Source organism: Apis cerana, linkage group LG11, assembly GCF_029169275.1.
Source record: "Apis cerana isolate GH-2021 linkage group LG11, AcerK_1.0, whole genome shotgun sequence".
Taxonomy (NCBI): Eukaryota; Metazoa; Arthropoda; class Insecta; order Hymenoptera; family Apidae; genus Apis; species Apis cerana.
In genome coordinates this window covers 13,935,310-13,952,471 of record NC_083862.1, presented here as the reverse complement: position 1 = coordinate 13,952,471, position 17,162 = coordinate 13,935,310, and the positions used below count along the sequence as shown (strand labels likewise).

General features: G+C 25.5%; 4 protein-coding genes across 8 annotated transcripts; 2 read left to right on the top strand and 2 right to left on the bottom strand.

Annotated features, from left to right (window-relative positions):
- Positions 1-3: 3 nt before the first annotated feature.
- LOC107995852 (26S proteasome non-ATPase regulatory subunit 2) lies at positions 4-3,340 on the bottom strand. Its single transcript, XM_017053566.2, has 4 exons — positions 3,135-3,340; positions 2,215-2,942; positions 573-2,143; positions 4-501 (listed from the first exon to the last, which is right to left on the bottom strand). The coding sequence occupies exons 1-4, from the start codon at positions 3,210-3,212 to the stop codon at positions 200-202; spliced, it is 2,679 nt and encodes an 892-aa protein (XP_016909055.1). The 5' UTR covers positions 3,213-3,340; the 3' UTR covers positions 4-199.
- A 525-nt stretch (positions 3,341-3,865) lies between these two features.
- LOC107995853 (nuclear cap-binding protein subunit 1) lies at positions 3,866-10,710 on the top strand. 2 transcript variants are annotated; one of them, XM_017053567.2, is made up of 12 exons: positions 3,866-4,149; positions 4,258-4,726; positions 4,812-5,306; positions 5,384-5,555; positions 5,630-5,835; positions 5,924-6,027; positions 6,107-6,342; positions 6,416-6,594; positions 6,681-6,936; positions 7,011-7,124; positions 7,209-7,337; positions 10,293-10,710. In XM_017053567.2, exons 1-11 carry the CDS (start codon positions 4,110-4,112, stop codon positions 7,320-7,322), a joined length of 2,385 nt encoding a protein of 794 aa, XP_016909056.1. In that variant the 5' UTR covers positions 3,866-4,109; the 3' UTR covers positions 7,323-7,337; positions 10,293-10,710. The 2 variants fall into 2 exon arrangements, with proteins under 2 accessions (XP_016909056.1, XP_016909057.1); XM_017053568.2 differs by having other exon boundaries at positions 10,262-10,710.
- Positions 7,539-12,574, bottom strand: LOC107995856 (odorant receptor 13a-like). 3 transcript variants are annotated; one of them, XM_062082227.1, is made up of 8 exons: positions 12,433-12,574; positions 9,321-9,443; positions 9,021-9,138; positions 8,679-8,940; positions 8,446-8,610; positions 8,280-8,370; positions 8,071-8,207; positions 7,539-7,992 (listed from the first exon to the last, which is right to left on the bottom strand). In XM_062082227.1, exons 2-8 carry the CDS (start codon positions 9,387-9,389, stop codon positions 7,761-7,763), a joined length of 1,074 nt encoding a protein of 357 aa, XP_061938211.1. In that variant the 5' UTR covers positions 9,390-9,443; positions 12,433-12,574; the 3' UTR covers positions 7,539-7,760. The 3 variants fall into 3 exon arrangements, with proteins under 3 accessions (XP_061938211.1, XP_061938212.1, XP_061938210.1); XM_062082228.1 differs by lacking the exon at positions 12,433-12,574 and having other exon boundaries at positions 7,539-7,779; positions 7,860-7,992; positions 9,321-10,053; XM_062082226.1 differs by lacking the exon at positions 12,433-12,574 and having other exon boundaries at positions 9,321-10,054.
- On the top strand, positions 12,378-17,075 carry LOC107995854 (protein pellino). 2 transcript variants are annotated; one of them, XM_017053570.3, is made up of 7 exons: positions 12,378-12,871; positions 15,088-15,270; positions 15,348-15,579; positions 15,654-15,854; positions 15,934-16,221; positions 16,306-16,637; positions 16,720-17,075. In XM_017053570.3, exons 1-7 carry the CDS (start codon positions 12,861-12,863, stop codon positions 16,844-16,846), a joined length of 1,374 nt encoding a protein of 457 aa, XP_016909059.1. In that variant the 5' UTR covers positions 12,378-12,860; the 3' UTR covers positions 16,847-17,075. The 2 variants fall into 2 exon arrangements, with proteins under 2 accessions (XP_016909059.1, XP_061938198.1); XM_062082214.1 differs by lacking the exon at positions 12,378-12,871 and adding an exon at positions 14,237-14,417.
- Positions 17,076-17,162: the final 87 nt, after the last annotated feature.

Here is a 17,162-nt window from a genome sequence, read left to right as displayed (position 1 = left end):
AAATTACTAAAACTATTGATTTTATTTATTATTAAAATGTTTCAGCGATTCGTAAAAAATAAATCCATAATAGTTTTAATTAGTTTAGATCTATTGTTTAATTCACGAATTATATATCAAGAAGATAATCTGTATACACGCAATAGTTTCATTATATTTAGTTTATATAAAGCATGTTTTTCACTTAATTATTTTATAATTAAGGTATAAAGTCCGGATTTTTCCTTAAAATTACAAAACCTTCCATAATTGGTGTTAAAGGAATATATTCTTCAGTTGCAAGTTCTGCTCTTTCACCGTAAGCTAATAAAACAGGAGTTGTGTGTGTTTGAAAACCAGTAATAGTTTTAGGTTTTCCTGCTTGACCTACGACATCTACAGCAAGACCAACCCTTACTGGTACAGCTAGAGGATTTAACTTTTCATCAAATGTTACTAACATTCTCGGTTGCATTGCAACTGCTAATGTGTATAACAAATAATGAGATCGACCTAAAATGACTGAAAACAAAAATCATATTAATTTAATATATTTTAAATAATCATCATATTTAAAAAAAGTTCATACTTACTGTTTTTTACATCAAGAAAACCAATTAATGTAGCTAAAAGTCCAGCAAGAGCTACAGGACTTAATACTTGTCTATCACTATGATATGGAGACAAAGTCAAAGTTCCTTTACCAAGATGCGTCAAACCTTGTGCAATACGAACCATGAACAAATTATTTGGATCTTTTGCATGAAACTGAGCAAGTTGTCTTAACATTGCTGCCAATCTTGCATTGTTTGTTCCAGCTCCAACTAAACCCATTGCAAAGATAGCATTATGTGCTACTTCTGGATCACTATCATGAGAAAATTTGGATAAAGTATCAAGTATATTCAGTTTCGGATTGGAAACTGATATAAGTCCAAGTGCAAGAGGAACAGATCGTCTAATAACAGGTTCACAATAACGTAATAAATGACCAAATGTTCTGTATGCCATTTCAGCACCAATTTCTTCTCCCATTGCAATCAAAGCAATACCAAGAACAGCAATTGCCTGTCTTGAACTCAAATCCTTTGTTTTATCTTCTTTTTTTTCTTCTTTCTTATCTTTATCCTTACGATCGCTTTTGTCTTCTTTTTCATTTGATGGTTCGTAATGTTCAGAACATATGTGCAAGAGATGTTGAATTTTCAAGACATTGCCAGTACCAGCATATGCACATACTTCTACTAAAGTTGTGGACATTGATTTGAAAGGTTCAGGTACTATTTCTAAGGCTGCTATTATAGCTTCTGCAGCTTCTTGTTTGCCTAAGAAACATAATCCAAGACCTAAAGGTAGAAATCGAGCGTAGGTATCTTTAAGATCTGCTTCTGACTTCTCCATAAGAGCATGCATTATTGTTGTTGTAACATAAGCATTGCAGGAACCTACTGCAACCATTCCTAAAGCGAGACCTGCTACACCAATAACTTCCCAACTAGATTTAGGATCGCTAAGTACAGGAATTAAAAGACCATAAACAGCTTCTCGATTTGATCCTGCATATGCTAATCCAAGACCAACGATCGCCCCAATACGCATTGTGTTACTACTGTGTAACACATAATCAGATAAAAGAGCTAATGCAGGATCACATTCAATCCTCACGCGACAATTAACAAGACCACAAGCTAATAAAGCGCCAGATTTAATATAATCCTCAGAAGAATAAAGATATTTGTCTATCGGTGTTAAGCCTCCATCGACGTCCCATAATAAAACAAGACCAAGAGATGCTGTTGCACTGAGCATTCCATGTTCTTTGTTTTTGTACAACCATTTGTTTCCATCTTCAACTAATAGTTTGTCTTGTCCAAAAGCTGCATTCACGAAACCATTAACAAAACTTGCAGCAAGATTTTGTCTTGCTGAATCTACTTGACCACCACCAAATGGAGATCTAGAATTTTCTAAGTGTGATTTGTATACATCTTCTGGTGTTTTTGGTTCCATTATATCCAATTCACGAGCAAGATTGAGGAAATGATAATTTAATAATGAATTGGACATGATTTCTACCAAATCATCATATTCTGGAGTAGATTCTGGAAGTTCCAAAAAAATCTGCTGTCTACCTAGCATAAATGCTAACTGTTTCTGTATTGATCTAAAAAAATGAGATATTATGTATTAATTTAAATTTTGATAGATAAAATTAATTTCAATAATTTAACTTACAAATCAGTACAGTTTGTAAATATATCTTCAATAAGTGGCAAATCATTCAATTGCATTGCTAATCTAACAGCTTGAGGATATTGACCAAACTTTCTATATAATTTTGCAGCAGCATGAAGTAGAGTACTATTTTCTGGATCTGCCACATATGGTACACAACTTGTTAAATATAAACAAACTCTTTGATATGCACTTTCATCTACATATTGTTCCAATAAATCTAATCTTTCAATTTCCATCAATAAATCACAAGCTTCAGTTTCTGCATTATGTGCCATGTTATAAGGTACAATTTCATGTACTAGAGCTATTAGTTTCTTACTAATAGCTTCTGCATCATCTGTTAATTCATCCCATTCACCAGCTAATTCTCCTGATAAATGTCTAACATATTCATGTCCCCATTCTCCAATAGCTAAAGCAGATCCAGTAAGTCTATATTTAAGACATTCTCTACCTTCACCCATTGTCATAGCAAGAACAGAAATAACATCAGAACATAATTCCTTAGACTTTGCATCTGTTATTTTTTCATAGATGGATTTCATAGTATCATAATGAGGTCTCATAAATTTAAGAGGTTTTGGAACACTGGTCATTGATGTGGTGGATGCACGAATATGATTACGTAAAGATTCTAAAGCTAAATAATGTAAACTTGTATTGGGATCTTGTAAGCGTTCGACGAGGTTAGTTAACTCCTCTTGCAAGAGTTTATCTTCTTCAGACTAAAAAAATACGTAAATTAAATAATGTTAAAGTCTATATAAATTTTTTTTAATATTATTTTTTATTTATTAATATTTCATTTATCTTATTTACATTTATAACACAAATAAAGACAATTTTTTATTTTATATTTTTATGTATTTTTATAAAATTATATATTTTGAAATTATTTTTCAATGAAAAACACTTACCAATTCATTTTTATCTTCTTCTTTTCCACTTCTGACTTCCTTATTCGTCTTCGATTCTACTTTCACGCTTTCAGGCATTTTGTTTTGAATTATTGCATAAAATGAATGCAAAATACAAAATTCAATTCTACCTTCGATCTACTTACAATCTAGGTTAGAATAAATGTAAAACTTATTTGCGAGTCACCGCTATTTCTCATGAATCAGAGATATAGTAGATTCATATATAATGTTAATTTCTACATTTCCTAGTTTGAGGTTCCAAATTTGTTCACTAGGTGGATATTTTGCTTTTACCATAGCGTTACGAATATGTAAAAATTGTAACAATCTATGTTATTTTTGTTTAATATATATTTTAAGTAATGTTAAAAATTACTTTTATATATTACTGATAAATAAGTGTGATGCTTTGCTTCATAATTATATACAATTACATTATGTATAGGTTATAAAAAATTACAAGGTTAAGTTACTTATTGATGCATTTTACAATTAAATGATTTTACTGTGATAATTTGTACATAGAAGTGTAATCGTGTTAACTTAAAAAAACAATTGAATCTTTGGTGTAATTGAAAAAAGATAGAATAGCGCGAAAAAAAGGCGGCGTTTCGTTTCGAAACCATTAAATAAATTTGTCAATGATAGAAGTATAAATAATATTTTTTTATTTTTTAATTTATATTTATTGTGAAAAAAAATAGAAAATGTAGAAAATACAAAAAAGACAAAAAATTAATAAAAAGGGTAGTGATAAACGTGTAAATATAATTTTGATATTTTTATTGTGAACATGGGATAAAATTTAGTTTCTAAAATTTATATGAACTTGTGAGAAAATTTAAGACATCTATCGGTGGCGGGCTAAACTATTGGTGGAGTCATACGTTTGTGGACGTGACAAATTGTGTTAAAATATATTAGGTTGTAAACGTTGCGATTTATTAATACGATACATTAAATTTTTTAAATATGAGTCGTAGAAGAGTTCATGAAGAGGAAGATGGATATGGTAATTTCATTTTTTGTATTAATTAAAAAATTAAAAATTATAATCATTGAAAAAGTTTTCTTTTTATATTATAAAAAAATTATATCATTTTTATATAAATTTTTTTAGAACGAGCGTATAAAAAACGTAGAAGAGTATCAGAGAATCAAGAAATTGAAGACCGACTTGAATCTCTTATTCTGAGAGTAGGAGAAAAATCTACATCTTCTTTAGAAAGTAACTTAGAAGGTTTAGCTTCAGTGTTGGAAGCTGATCTTGGACTTTTTCGTAGCAAAATTCTTAGGATTCTAACTGAATGTGCAATTAGAATGCCAGAAAAATGTACAATTTATACCACACTTGTTGGATTACTGAATGCAAAGAATTTTAATTTTGGTGGTGAATTTGTTGATTATATGGTGAAAAATTTTAAAGATGCATTGAAAGCTTGTAAATGGGATGTAGCTAGATATTCATTAAGATTTTTAGCTGATTTAGTAAACTGTCATGTCTTATCTTGTGGATCTTTAATGCAACTTTTTGATAATATGTTAGATACTGCTAATGAAGATGGTGTTCCTCAAGTAAGACGTGATTGGTATGTAAATAAAACTATTTTATATGATTTTATGAATGATTTTAATAAATAAAAAAAAATATTTTTTTATTATCATTTATATTAGGTATGTCTATGCTGTATTATCAACATTACCTTGGGTAGGAAGAGAATTATATGAAAAAAAAGAACAAGAGTTAGATCATTTAATGGTAACAATAGAGATATTTTTAAACAAAAGAAATAAAAAACACCAACCAGCCTTAAGAGTTTGGTCAAGTGATACACCTCATCCTCAAGAAGAATATTTAGATTGTTTATGGGCTCAAGTGAGAAAACTTAGACAGGACAATTGGGCAGAAAAACATATTCCTAGACCATATCTAGCATTTGATTCAATTTTGTGTGAAGCATTACAGCATAATTTACCTACTATAATGCCACCACCACATCATGAATCTTATTCTTATCCATTACCTACAGTAGTATTCCGCATGTTTGATTATACAGATTGTCCAGCTGAAGGACCATTATTACCTGGAAGTCATGCTATAGAACGTTTTCTTATAGAAGAACATTTAAGACAAATTATCAATAATTATTTTTTTGAAAGAAAAGATTGGTATATATTTTTTTTTGATTTATTGTATTGTAGTATTTCAATTGTATAATTAAAAATTTATATATAATAATTTACAGTGCAGCTCAATTATTGAATTTTCCATATAAAGCAAAAATACCACTGGATTATTGCATTGTTGAAGTAATATTTGGTGAATTATTTAGATTACCAGCACCAAAGCATTTAGAAATATGCTATGGATCAATTTTGATTGAACTTTGTAAATTACAACCATCAACAATGCCACAGGTAAGAATATAATTCAAAATTATAATATAAATAAAAATAAAAATATTTATTAATTTATTTACCTATTAATATAGGTTTTGGCTCAAGCGACAGAAATTTTATTCCGTCGTATAGATAGTATGGCTGCAACTGCTTTCGATCGTTTTGTATGGTGGTTCGCATATCATCTAAGCAATTTTCAGTTTCGTTGGTCTTGGGAAGATTGGGATTCTTGTTTACAACGTGATCCAGAGCATCCACGACCAAAATTTATTCGAGAAGTATTATTAAAAGCTTTACGGTACATATATATTTAATTATTTGTAATGATAATTAGATTTATAACAGTTAAATAATGATTAAATTTATAATTTATAATATATGCTTAGATTATCATATTACCAAAGAATACGGGATATGATGCCTGAATCATATGCTGAATTAATTCCTGCACCTCCAGAACCTATTTATAAATATACTTCTGAAGGTGCCAGTAAGTTCAACATTTTTTTTTTTTTTGATATTATTCAGAAATTTTAAATAAAATTTATTTAAAAAAAATTCTTTTTTAGGTTCACTTCCAGGTACAGCAGCAGCTCATGAATTAGTTGTTTCAATTAGACGTAAATGTACACCGGAAGAAGTACTTAATGTGTTAAATACATTACCAGGTCCTAGAGAAAATGAAGAAACAAATAATTTCAATCCTTTAAAGATCGATGTTTTTGTACAGACATTATTAAATTTAGGTTCGAAAAGTTTTAGTCACAGTTTTGCTGCAATAGGAAAATTTCATTATGTTTTTCAAGTAAGATTTTAAACGGAAATTATTTATAATCTAACTGAATTAATTACTGTATGTAATAAATTTGTATATTTAGGTTCTTGCAGAAACTGAAGAAGCTCAAATATGTATTTTAAGAAATATGTATGCATTATGGAAGAATCATTATCAAATGATGGTGGTTTTAACTGATAAATTTTTGAAAACTGGAATAATCGAATGCAGTGCCATTGCCAATTGGATATTTTCTAAAGAGATGGTGTCAGAATTTACCAAGTATATATGATTTTATTACAATATTGATTTAGCAATATTTATATTAAATATTATATATTTAATAAATTTATAATCTTTTTTTCAAGATTATATATTTGGGAAATTCTTCACTTAACAATTCGAAAAAAGAACAAACATGTAACAAAATTAAGCACAGAATTAGCGGAAGCTCGTGAGAAGTTGAGAAGAGCAGAAAGTAGATCAGGTTCATCATCAGAAGATGAAGATAATAATAAAGATAGAAATAGGGAAAAACCATCAGAAGATGTAGTGGAAAGAATGGAAGAAAAGTTGGAAACAGCACAAGCAGATCAGAAAAATTTGTTCCTTATCATTTTTCAGGTATAAATAATTATATTACTATTGTTATTATATAGTAATGATAAAAACATTAAATTAATTATTCATTTGTTCAGCGTTTTATAATGATTCTTTCGGAACATCTTGGACGATGTGATACTGATGGTATAGACTACAATACTCACTGGTACAAATGGACCATAGGTAGATTACAGCAAGTGTTTTTAACTGTAAGTTTTTTAATGAAATTATATAAATAAGATATATTTTTTTGTACTTAATGTTAACTATTGTTTGTTTTTTTTTATTTATAGCATCATGAACAAGTTCAAAAATATTCATCAACATTAGAGACTTTACTTTTTACACCAGATTTGGATCCTCATATCTTAGATGTTTTCCACCAATTCGTTTCTTTACGAGCATGAACATCATCTTCTATGGTAATCATTTTATTATATAAAATATACTTTAATTAATTAAATTTTTGAATTTGATTTTCTAGTTTTTAATACTTTACATGATCATTGTTGCATAGATTTTCATGACTTTTCATAACTTACAAATTACAATTAAAAAAAAAAAGAAAAATTTATATTGGAATGTATTTTGAGACATAATATGACATAACATTACATTAAAAATTTTGTATTGCAATTTAATACGCGTTGATGTAAATATATTTATACACATTTAAGTATATTTTTTTTCAAATGTTACAGTAAATATCATACATAACAGTATGTAATGTAAATAAAAGTTTAAAGAGCAAAATTGTATTAATAGTTTCTATTGAATATATAACTAAGATACATATTAATAATTCATTCAAATTCATGTAGTTGATAACAACATAGTAAAATAACTCATTGCAGTTTGAATAATCTAAAATAATAAGTAATAATAAAATATTTTCTACTAATTCTTATCATTATTTCAAATAAATTACAATAAGAGATTCTTACTGCTAAAAATGTTTGCATAGACAAGGTTGCCATTTTAAAAGCTGTCAATTTACTAAATATCAAAGATCTTGCAAGTAAAAATTTGTATAAATTCTGATATTCTTTAGGAAAAATATACCAGGTTACTTTGCACCTAAATTAATTAATCTATAATTAATTCATTAAAATTCAAAAGTAAAAAAAAAACTAATGAAATATAAAATATTCTTACACTGAGACATGCATTTCTTCACTATGATTCAATAATCTTTGTCCAGGGAGACAAAGAAAAAATATGTGAACAGCTTGTGCAAATGTAAACGATCCAAATCTCATCATTTCATTTAAATTACCTAATTTTATTACAGTCTAAAAATAAAAAAGTATTTACATACTTACAAGTCAAAAATAAGTTGTTTAATTAATTATATGAATGCTTACTTCAACTCCTGTAATGCTAAGACAAAGAACATTAAAGAATAACTGAACAAGTATGGATTTAGTAAATAGTGATTCAAGAAGATTTGAATATCTATGAAAAACGAAATATATTAATGCTTTGTATAAAAAAAAAAAAAAGTATTAATGTGATAGAACAAATACTGACTTTATTGCATTTTGATGATTTTTTATGCAAATGAATAGTTTTCTGTAAACTTTCTTCTCATCTCTTGGTAATAATTTAATATTTTTATATTTTTCAAGTAAATGATAATCTCTGATATTTATCAAATTATTTGTATTCAAAATATGTATAGTTTTCAATTCATAACTAGGAAAAAATTTTTTTAAAATAAAATGTCATGAAATATTTGGGTTAATAAAAAAAATAAACTTTACCTTACAATTGCAAATAAAGCATAGGCATGTTGAGCATATAGCATATACATAGTATCACAAGAAGCAATTAAATTCGCGACTATAGCTGTTCCAATGTACGAATGTATAGATATATAATAAAAATATTGTTGTTTATCCATACCATAATCAAGTTCAAATAGAAAGTTTCTTTTTTGAGAATGATTAGAGGATGTAATAAAATCAATTATCAGTGGTATTGTTGGTAATAATAAATAAACTAACAATGTTGTGTAAACATATACTAAAATAGAGATGAAAAATTTTTCAGTCTTAAAAATCTATGAAATGAAAATTTTTCATTTTGAAATCTAATACACTCACAAATATAATAAAATGTAATTTTTTTTCCTTGCATATCATATTTTTGAAGAATTATATTTTCTGGACGATTTATATAATATTTATGGTCATTTTTAATGAATAATAATATATTTTTAATCTGCAATAAAAAAAAAATAAAAAAATATAGTTTTATAAAAATTGGAAAAATTTATTCTAAAATTTTATTCTGAAATTATTCTTTTTCTTATTCTATTCTATAAATTCGATTTTTTGATTTGCGAATTTTGAAATTTTCGGAAATTATCAGAAAATTAAAGAAGACAGAATACATATTCATACCTTTTTTGTATTAAAAATTCCGTTGAAGTACATCGACGCACTTTGAAAAACTGATATAATTGGTGGCATGCATTCAATGACTGCATCATAATTAACTCCCCACACACTATATAATCCTCTAAGCTGAAAAAAAAAGAAAAACAATTATAAAATATAAAATTACAAAAAATAAATAAATAAAGTTCAAGAATCTGATATAATAAAATTTTATTCCATGCCAAATGATTAACTTTTCCATATACATATATATGCATATATATATATATATATATAGGATCTGTGATTTTAAGAATATTAAAATTTGAAATATATTAATTTTTAGATCAAATTTCTCTATGGTTAAAACTAATAAAAAAAAGAAATATAATAACTATTATAGTTTTATTAACATAACAGCATAAATTGTTGTGATCAATCATTGCAAAAAAATATATATATATAATTAAATAAAAAAATACGTATTTCAAATAAAGAAAGTCTCGCATAAAAATGAAACTAGCAATTCGTATATTATATTCTTAGCTTTGCCTATACCGAAATACAAGTGTCTTTCATTCGAAAGAATTATCTCACTTTAAAATGAAAATCATTCTATTACAAAGAAAATTTTTCTGTAGAATTTACTTACAACGTATCGCTTAATAACAATCGATCGTTATTATCACTTATTAAGCAAAACGTTTTCTATAGAATGAAAAAAAAAAAAAAAAGAAAAAAGAAAAGAAAGAAAAGAGCGATAATCGTCTTTAACTATCATCTAATTAACTATCATTTTGCGAACATATCTGATTCTTAAAAGAATAAAAAGTGAGGGAAGTCTTTCTAAAAAAAACGCAAAAATCTATTGCATTTAATGAGTTATAAAACGATAGACTGTTTAAATAATTAATTGATCCATTAATGATTTAACGAGCGAATCTTTGTCGATTTTCTTTGTGCAGTTCTTATTGATTGAGTCTTCATTTCTCTTAGAGATTATGAGTCAAAGCAATGAAAGAAGTGCGACGACAGTCGACATGGATTTCTTCGAACAACCTGCCTATCTATTGAACAAACGTCTTTTATCTATCATTGGGATATGGCCATTTCAGAAGACTCTGCCAAAATTGTTGAGACAAAACATCGTTTTGATTTTCTGCTTCAGTCTCTTGATAGCCGAGGTAAAAGGAAAAAAAAAGAAAAAGAAAATGTTTATTTTTTACAATAATAATAAAATTAATGCTAAAATAGAAGCTTATAATGATACTATTTTATTCGAATGATAGGATAATATTATAAAAAAAAAACAATAGTATGAAATTCACATTTTAAAAAAAAATTAACAATAATAATACATGATTTAAGACATTAAGAATGATTGTATTGCAACTTAATTAAAAAAATCAATATATTCCATGCCAAATCATTATAGATCATAATTCATCTAACTGATTTTTATACTTCGTTCGTTTGTGATAATGCAAGAGAAATTCAATATTTTTATAATTAAATTAGACAAATATATAAAGCATTTTAATCTAAATATATAACATCGTCTTATTTATAGGAAATTTAATCATTCTATTGTAGTTAAATTTAAATCATAATAATAATTGAATAAATTAAAATATATTTTTTATTTGAAAAAAATTATAATCATGATCATTCAAGATATTTTATTTCATCCATATATTATGATAGAAGGAATTTCAAACGATGTCAGTATTACAAAATGTCAAATTTATACATTATATATTTAAATTATACATTTAAATATAATTTATTTAAATATTCATGACAATAAAAAATAATTTATTATCTATATAGGATAGATGAGTTATTTTTATTAATAATTTATGTAAATACGAATCAAATAATAATTTTCTTTAATATAAATATATATTTATAATAAATATTTTTAAATGCACTCGCTGTTATAGAAAAATATTTTAAAAAATATTTAAAGAATAAAATTATTAAAAATTATTCAATTATAACAGCGATAATTATTTAATATTGATATATTGATAAAATATATTTACTTTTTCAAATATTTACGATAGAACAATGAAATATGATAGCCTGTATGATTTAAAAAGAAATTTATGTTAAACAATATTCAGGATATAATTAATGAAAAAAAAATATAAAATTAATATATTATACTTATAATATACTTTTCAATACAATTAATAATAAATAATTGACAAGATTTTACAGTGAGCAAAAAATATTAAAAATTTGTAAAAAAAATTATATATGTTCCAGCTTAAATATAATAAAAAGAGTATTCTATCTTTTATATGTTTTATTTCCAATAATTACCTTTTTTTATAATTACAGTATTCATTTGATATATTATTCCTAGCAAAAGTTTAAGCAGAACCATACATCAAATAATGGTATTCGTATCTATTACATTTGTTTTACAAGTAGAATATAAAATGTAAGTATTCATTCATTTAATTGAAAAGAAATTACATTTTTTTTAATATTATATATATAATATTTGTCTAATTTTGAAAATAATATATGAAAATTATTTTTTGATATTAGAATTAAGATAAAGAATGCTATTATCGTGATAATGAAAATGATTGAATTAAATTTATTGAATTCTAAATAAATTATATAAAAACAATACATACTTAATAGTTATATAGTTATAATAGCATAATACATTTTAATATTATTAGTTGTAATAATAATTTATTTACTACAAATTATTAGATAATTAATTATTTCCTTTTATGGTTTCGAATCCAAATTATAAAAGAAATTATTACATTTTAATAATCAAATATAATATATTATATAATATATTAATTTTATAAGCTTTGCATAAATTTTTTTATTTTTGTCATATTAAATTATTTTTTATATAATATAATATTTTATATAATAAAATAAATTATTTTTTATAAAGAATATGGATTATTGATTTTTATTTTTTTTTCTATAATTTCTACACAAAAGATTGTTAGAATATCAAAAACATTAGTAAAAAAAATTAATTATTAACTATTGAATATATGAATAATAAAGACTTGTTGATTCATTTGAAATTGGCGCTGCATTAGTTCTACTATGCAGACGTTAGATTGTGTTAAAAAACAAGGGACTTTTTTCTTACATTGGTGCCTATGTCAGCTTCTACTCGTATATCCTTCGGTCGTGATTGTTCGATGAGTATAGTTTATGCGAGGTACTTACAAATAATCGGTGTGTCTAGCGATTATCGGAAAAGAAATATCGGTGTCTTGTTTATCGTGAAATATTATTGATACAAATATTTTTTATTAAAGTGATTTCATCTTAATAAAATTCATTGTAATTTCTCGTGTGTGCCGTAATCATGAATAAGAGGATCAGCGCGATTCCATTATTGGAATATCATGAACATAGTAACAGTGTAATTTAGAAATGGAAAATTAAATTAAGGCATACTTAAGAGTGGACAAATGATTTTTATACTTCGTTAGTTTTTGTGCATATGATCAATTGACTGTTGTTGCGTGTCTCGAACGTGCAGCGATACCGTTTTTGAACGCAGAGCTCAGCATGGTGATACGGTAAATAGACCATCGTTTCTGGATGCTTAGGTTAATTAATGTTGTTTGTACATTGTGATTCCTTTATAATTATTGTGCTTGTTCGACATTTCTTTTTTTTTTGAAATCTATTAATTTCAAAGCTTTTTCATTTATTTATTTATGAAATAAATATTTCTATATTATTATTTTTGTAATATATATGATGCTACCTGAATAATATTTTTCAAAAAATAAATTTTATCAACAGAGTTTAATTCTATTCTTAATATTTTTTTTATAGATTAAACATGATGTAAAATTTCTCGAAATCTTTATTTATTGTTAATTTATATGCTCATAAAATATTTATATTATGAAAGTAACAAATGAATAAATTGATAGATATATTTTGTTCAAAACATTTTACTTGATATATAATGAAATAAAATAAATATTTTTGTTTTATACAAAGTGTCTTATTATTTTCTCCAAAAAAGTATACAAATGTATGTGATAAAAAAAAATGTTAATTATAAATATTATGTTGTATTATTTATGTAAAATTTTTAATATTATCAAATTGAAAAATAATTATTATTATTAAATATACTATTAAATATAAGTAAGGGAAGAGATGTAAATATATTATTGAATGTCTATTTTATGATGCATAAAATAATATAAAATAAATTAGAAATATTTAAATTTAAGATTTAATATTATAAAAAAAATTAAGGATTATTAAAAAAAAAATATTCAACTTATTTAAATGAGAAGCATGTATCATTTAAATAAATATCATTTAGAGTTGCAAGTATGCAAATATCAATTTTCTAATTTATTAGAAATCTTTAATGTAATATATGTTTCTTATTCATAATGCAATTGATGGATGCAATGTTTTGATAAAAATGAATACATAGATAAGATAAATAGATCAAGGATAGATATATATAAGATATAGATAGATATATTAATATAATAAATAATAAATAAATAATGATATATTTTATATTTTGTTTGTAATTTATTACTTTAATTTAAATAAATAAATATTGAAATATAATAAATAAATTTTATTATATTTTTTTTTAAACAAAACCAAATATTTTGTAAAAATATTTATTTATTGTATATAAAAATAGATAGTCAAATTTTAACAAATATAATATTTTATTTATATCTAATTAATAAAACAAAAAAGTTTACTTTGATATAATAATAACTAAAATGTAATAATTAAGATAACAAATTATTTAATTATTTATTAATGAAGTAAATCATTTATTTTTTCTTCAATCAAGAGAATAATTAGATTAATTAAAACTTTTATTAAAACTAGGAGAATGTTAAAATATATAACAATATAGCAATTATCATTACACTAAATATTTCTTATTGCAGATTATAATTACCAATTCACACAGCATCCCATGTTGCACTTGCTCATGTTTGCTCAACTTCGCAAAGATACTTAAGACTGTATGTCTTTATGAGTATCTTTTGAAGTACAGTGGAAGTAGTAATCTGTTAATTTTACTCAAAGGAGGATGCCAGTAACTAAACGTATTCCATGCCCTTCGCGGTAAGTAAGTGGTTTACGTATTACATACTGTAGGACAAGAAAAATCAGAGATCTACAAATAGAAAGAGAGAGAGAGAGAGGTGACTTAATATTTTATCTTTTATTTTTTCAAATTCTTTTTATATGATTCAAATTATATAATCTTTTTTAAAAAAAAATCTTCTTTAAGATCAATATGAAAATAATAATAACTATTTAAAATAAATATTATTATTTCTAAATTAAAGTAAATTGTGAAATAAATTTTGTAATTTCTATCATTTTAAAAATAACAAATTTATAATCTAACTGATACTGATTATGTTACTGACATCCACCTTTAAGATTTAAACAATTTATAATTTAAAAAAATATAATTAAATAAAAAAAATAAAATTAGGTACTTCCACCATATGAAAATATTTGTAAAAATATTTATATTCATTATTAGGAATACGAAGAATATTTCAAGATATAAGGAACATAACTCTTGTATCAAATTTTACAATGTGGTAAGAAATAAAAAAGGAAAAGGTGGCAGAAATAGTAATCATTCATTTCTTCTAGCATTTATGATCATATTTTAACAAAATCATTATATATAGTATAATATTGTGAATATATTGAATATACAATAAAAATAATATTAGTTACTAGTTTTACTATTAATTATTAAATTATATTCTTCCAGATCTGACGGTGGTAGCAGTGAAAGTCCATTACTTGTGGAAGAAGGAGAAACAGTTGGTGCACCTCACAGTCCTCGCAGCAAACATAATCACAATCATTCACATGCTAATCCTCATAGGTCCCACAGTTATCGTCATGAAAAACCAAAACAATTAGTAAAATATGGAGAATTAGTTATTTTGGGGTAAGAAAACAATTTTTTTTCTTATATTTTAATGAAAATATTAAAATAAAAAAATTCAATTCAATATTTAATTCTAGTTACAATGGATTCCTGCCACCAGGAGATAGAGGAAGAAGGAGAAGTAAATTCGTTCTATTTAAAAGACCTGTTCCAAATGGTGTAAAGCGCAGTAAACATTACATCGTTAAGACACCTCATAGTTCTCAAGCTATTCTTAATACAAAACAACACTCAATTTCATATACTCTTTCGCGGACACAGGCCGTTATCGTCGAATATACCGAAGATGAAGGAACAGATATGTTTCAGGTAAATTTAGTATTATGTTTTTAATATTGCGTTATATTTATATTATTATTTTATAATATATGTGAATAATATAGGTTGGACGTTCTTCCGAATCTCCTATTGATTTTGTCGTTATGGATACGTGTGCAGGCGGAAGCGATGGTTCTAATGAGGGACGCGTCGCTCAAAGTACAATTAGTAGGTTTGCTTGTCGGATCTTAGCTGATCGATCAGATCCTAGAATTGCTAGAATATATGCTGCAGGTTTTGATAGTTCAAGAAATATCTTCTTAGGGGTAATATTCTTTACATAGTTATGAATTTCTATTTCTATAGAATATATAAAAAAAAAAAAACAAAAATTGATCGTTTTAGGAAAAAGCAACAAAATGGCAAGAAAATCGCGAAATTGATGGGCTCACAACAAATGGCGTTTTAATAATGCATCCGCGAGGTCAATTTTGTGGCGGTGAAGCGCAATGTGGTTTCTGGAGAGAAGTTAGTGTAGGTGGTGGAGTTTTTTCGCTAAGGGAAAGTCGAAGTGCCCAACAAAAAGGAAACGTCGTAGAAGATGAGAATAATATTTTGCAAGATGGAACTTTGATCGATCTCTGTGGTGCCACGTTACTTTGGAGATCGGCCGAAGGTCTAGCAAAATCACCAGTAAGACTATAATTTTTTTAGAAAGATTAGTTTTTATTCATGAACATTCATGAAAACTGAAAATAAAAAAAAAATTTTATATAGACAAAACATGATTTGGAAGAATTGGTTGATGCTATAAATGCTGGAAGACCACAATGTCCTGTTGGTTTAAATACATTAGTTATTCCACGTAAAGCAGCTGCAGATTCAACACAACAACAACCATATGTTTATTTAAAATGTGGACATGTACAAGGCCTCCATGATTGGGGTCAAGAAAAGGATAAAGCTACAAGAAGATGTCCAATGTGTCTGGTAGCTGGTTCAGTAGTTAAACTTTCTATGGGAATAGAACCTGCATTTTATGTTGATTGTGGCCCTCCTACTTATGCATTTAGACCTTGTGGACATATGGCTACAGAAAAAACTGTTAAGTTAGTATCGAGAATACTATAATACTTTGTTTTTCATCTGTTTAATAATATATATTTATAATGGGAAAAATATGTGTTACAGATATTGGGAAAAAGTTGCAATTCCACATGGTACAAATGGTTACATTGCAATTTGTCCATTTTGCGCAGTCCCCCTTGAAGGAACACCAGGATATGTAAAACTGATTTTCCAAGATAATGTAGATTGAACTTCGTTTATTATAAGGTCGTGAGTATGTGTAGAAACCATTAACTTCTTATAAAATGCAAGGACTATTGAAATTAATAAAATGTAAATAATCTTAATACGAATATATAACAAAGTTCTGTCTTCTTCCCTCAAACGTAAATTTAAGCAAAACTTTTGTATGTACAAATAGCTCTGCAATAATTATTATGTACATGACTCTTAAAATAAATATCCCTTCTTAAACAGTATTAATTACATATATTTTATCATTAACATTTTTTAATATCTAATAAAACATTTTAATCATATCTTAATTTATTTATCGATTTTTAGAA

Coding starts and splice junctions, on each gene's coding strand:
- LOC107995854 (XM_062082214.1), top strand. CDS start 14,383: ATGCCAGTAACTAAACGTATTCCATGCCCTTCGCG. Junction 14,418..15,087: donor CGTATTCCATGCCCTTCGCG/GTAAGTAAGTGG, acceptor ATATTCTTCCAG/ATCTGACGGTGGTAGCAGTG. Junction 16,222..16,305: donor AAGGTCTAGCAAAATCACCA/GTAAGACTATAA, acceptor AATTTTATATAG/ACAAAACATGATTTGGAAGA.
- LOC107995856 (XM_062082227.1), bottom strand. CDS start 9,389: ATGCCACCAATTATATCAGTTTTTCAAAGTGCGTCGATGTACTTCAAC. Junction 8,941..9,020: donor AATTACATTTTATTATATTT/GTGAGTGTATTA, acceptor TCTCTATTTTAG/TATATGTTTACACAACATTG. Junction 7,993..8,070: donor GAAGAAATGCATGTCTCAGT/GTAAGAATATTT, acceptor TAATTAATTTAG/GTGCAAAGTAACCTGGTATA.
- LOC107995853 (XM_017053567.2), top strand. CDS start 4,110: ATGAGTCGTAGAAGAGTTCATGAAGAGGAAGATGGATATG. Junction 6,028..6,106: donor ATATACTTCTGAAGGTGCCA/GTAAGTTCAACA, acceptor ATTCTTTTTTAG/GTTCACTTCCAGGTACAGCA. Junction 7,125..7,208: donor TACAGCAAGTGTTTTTAACT/GTAAGTTTTTTA, acceptor TTTTATTTATAG/CATCATGAACAAGTTCAAAA.
- LOC107995852 (XM_017053566.2), bottom strand. CDS start 3,212: ATGCCTGAAAGCGTGAAAGTAGAATCGAAGACGAATAAGGAAGTCAGA. Junction 2,144..2,214: donor TTTACAAACTGTACTGATTT/GTAAGTTAAATT, acceptor TCATTTTTTTAG/ATCAATACAGAAACAGTTAG. Junction 502..572: donor TTTTCTTGATGTAAAAAACA/GTAAGTATGAAC, acceptor TTTTGTTTTCAG/TCATTTTAGGTCGATCTCAT.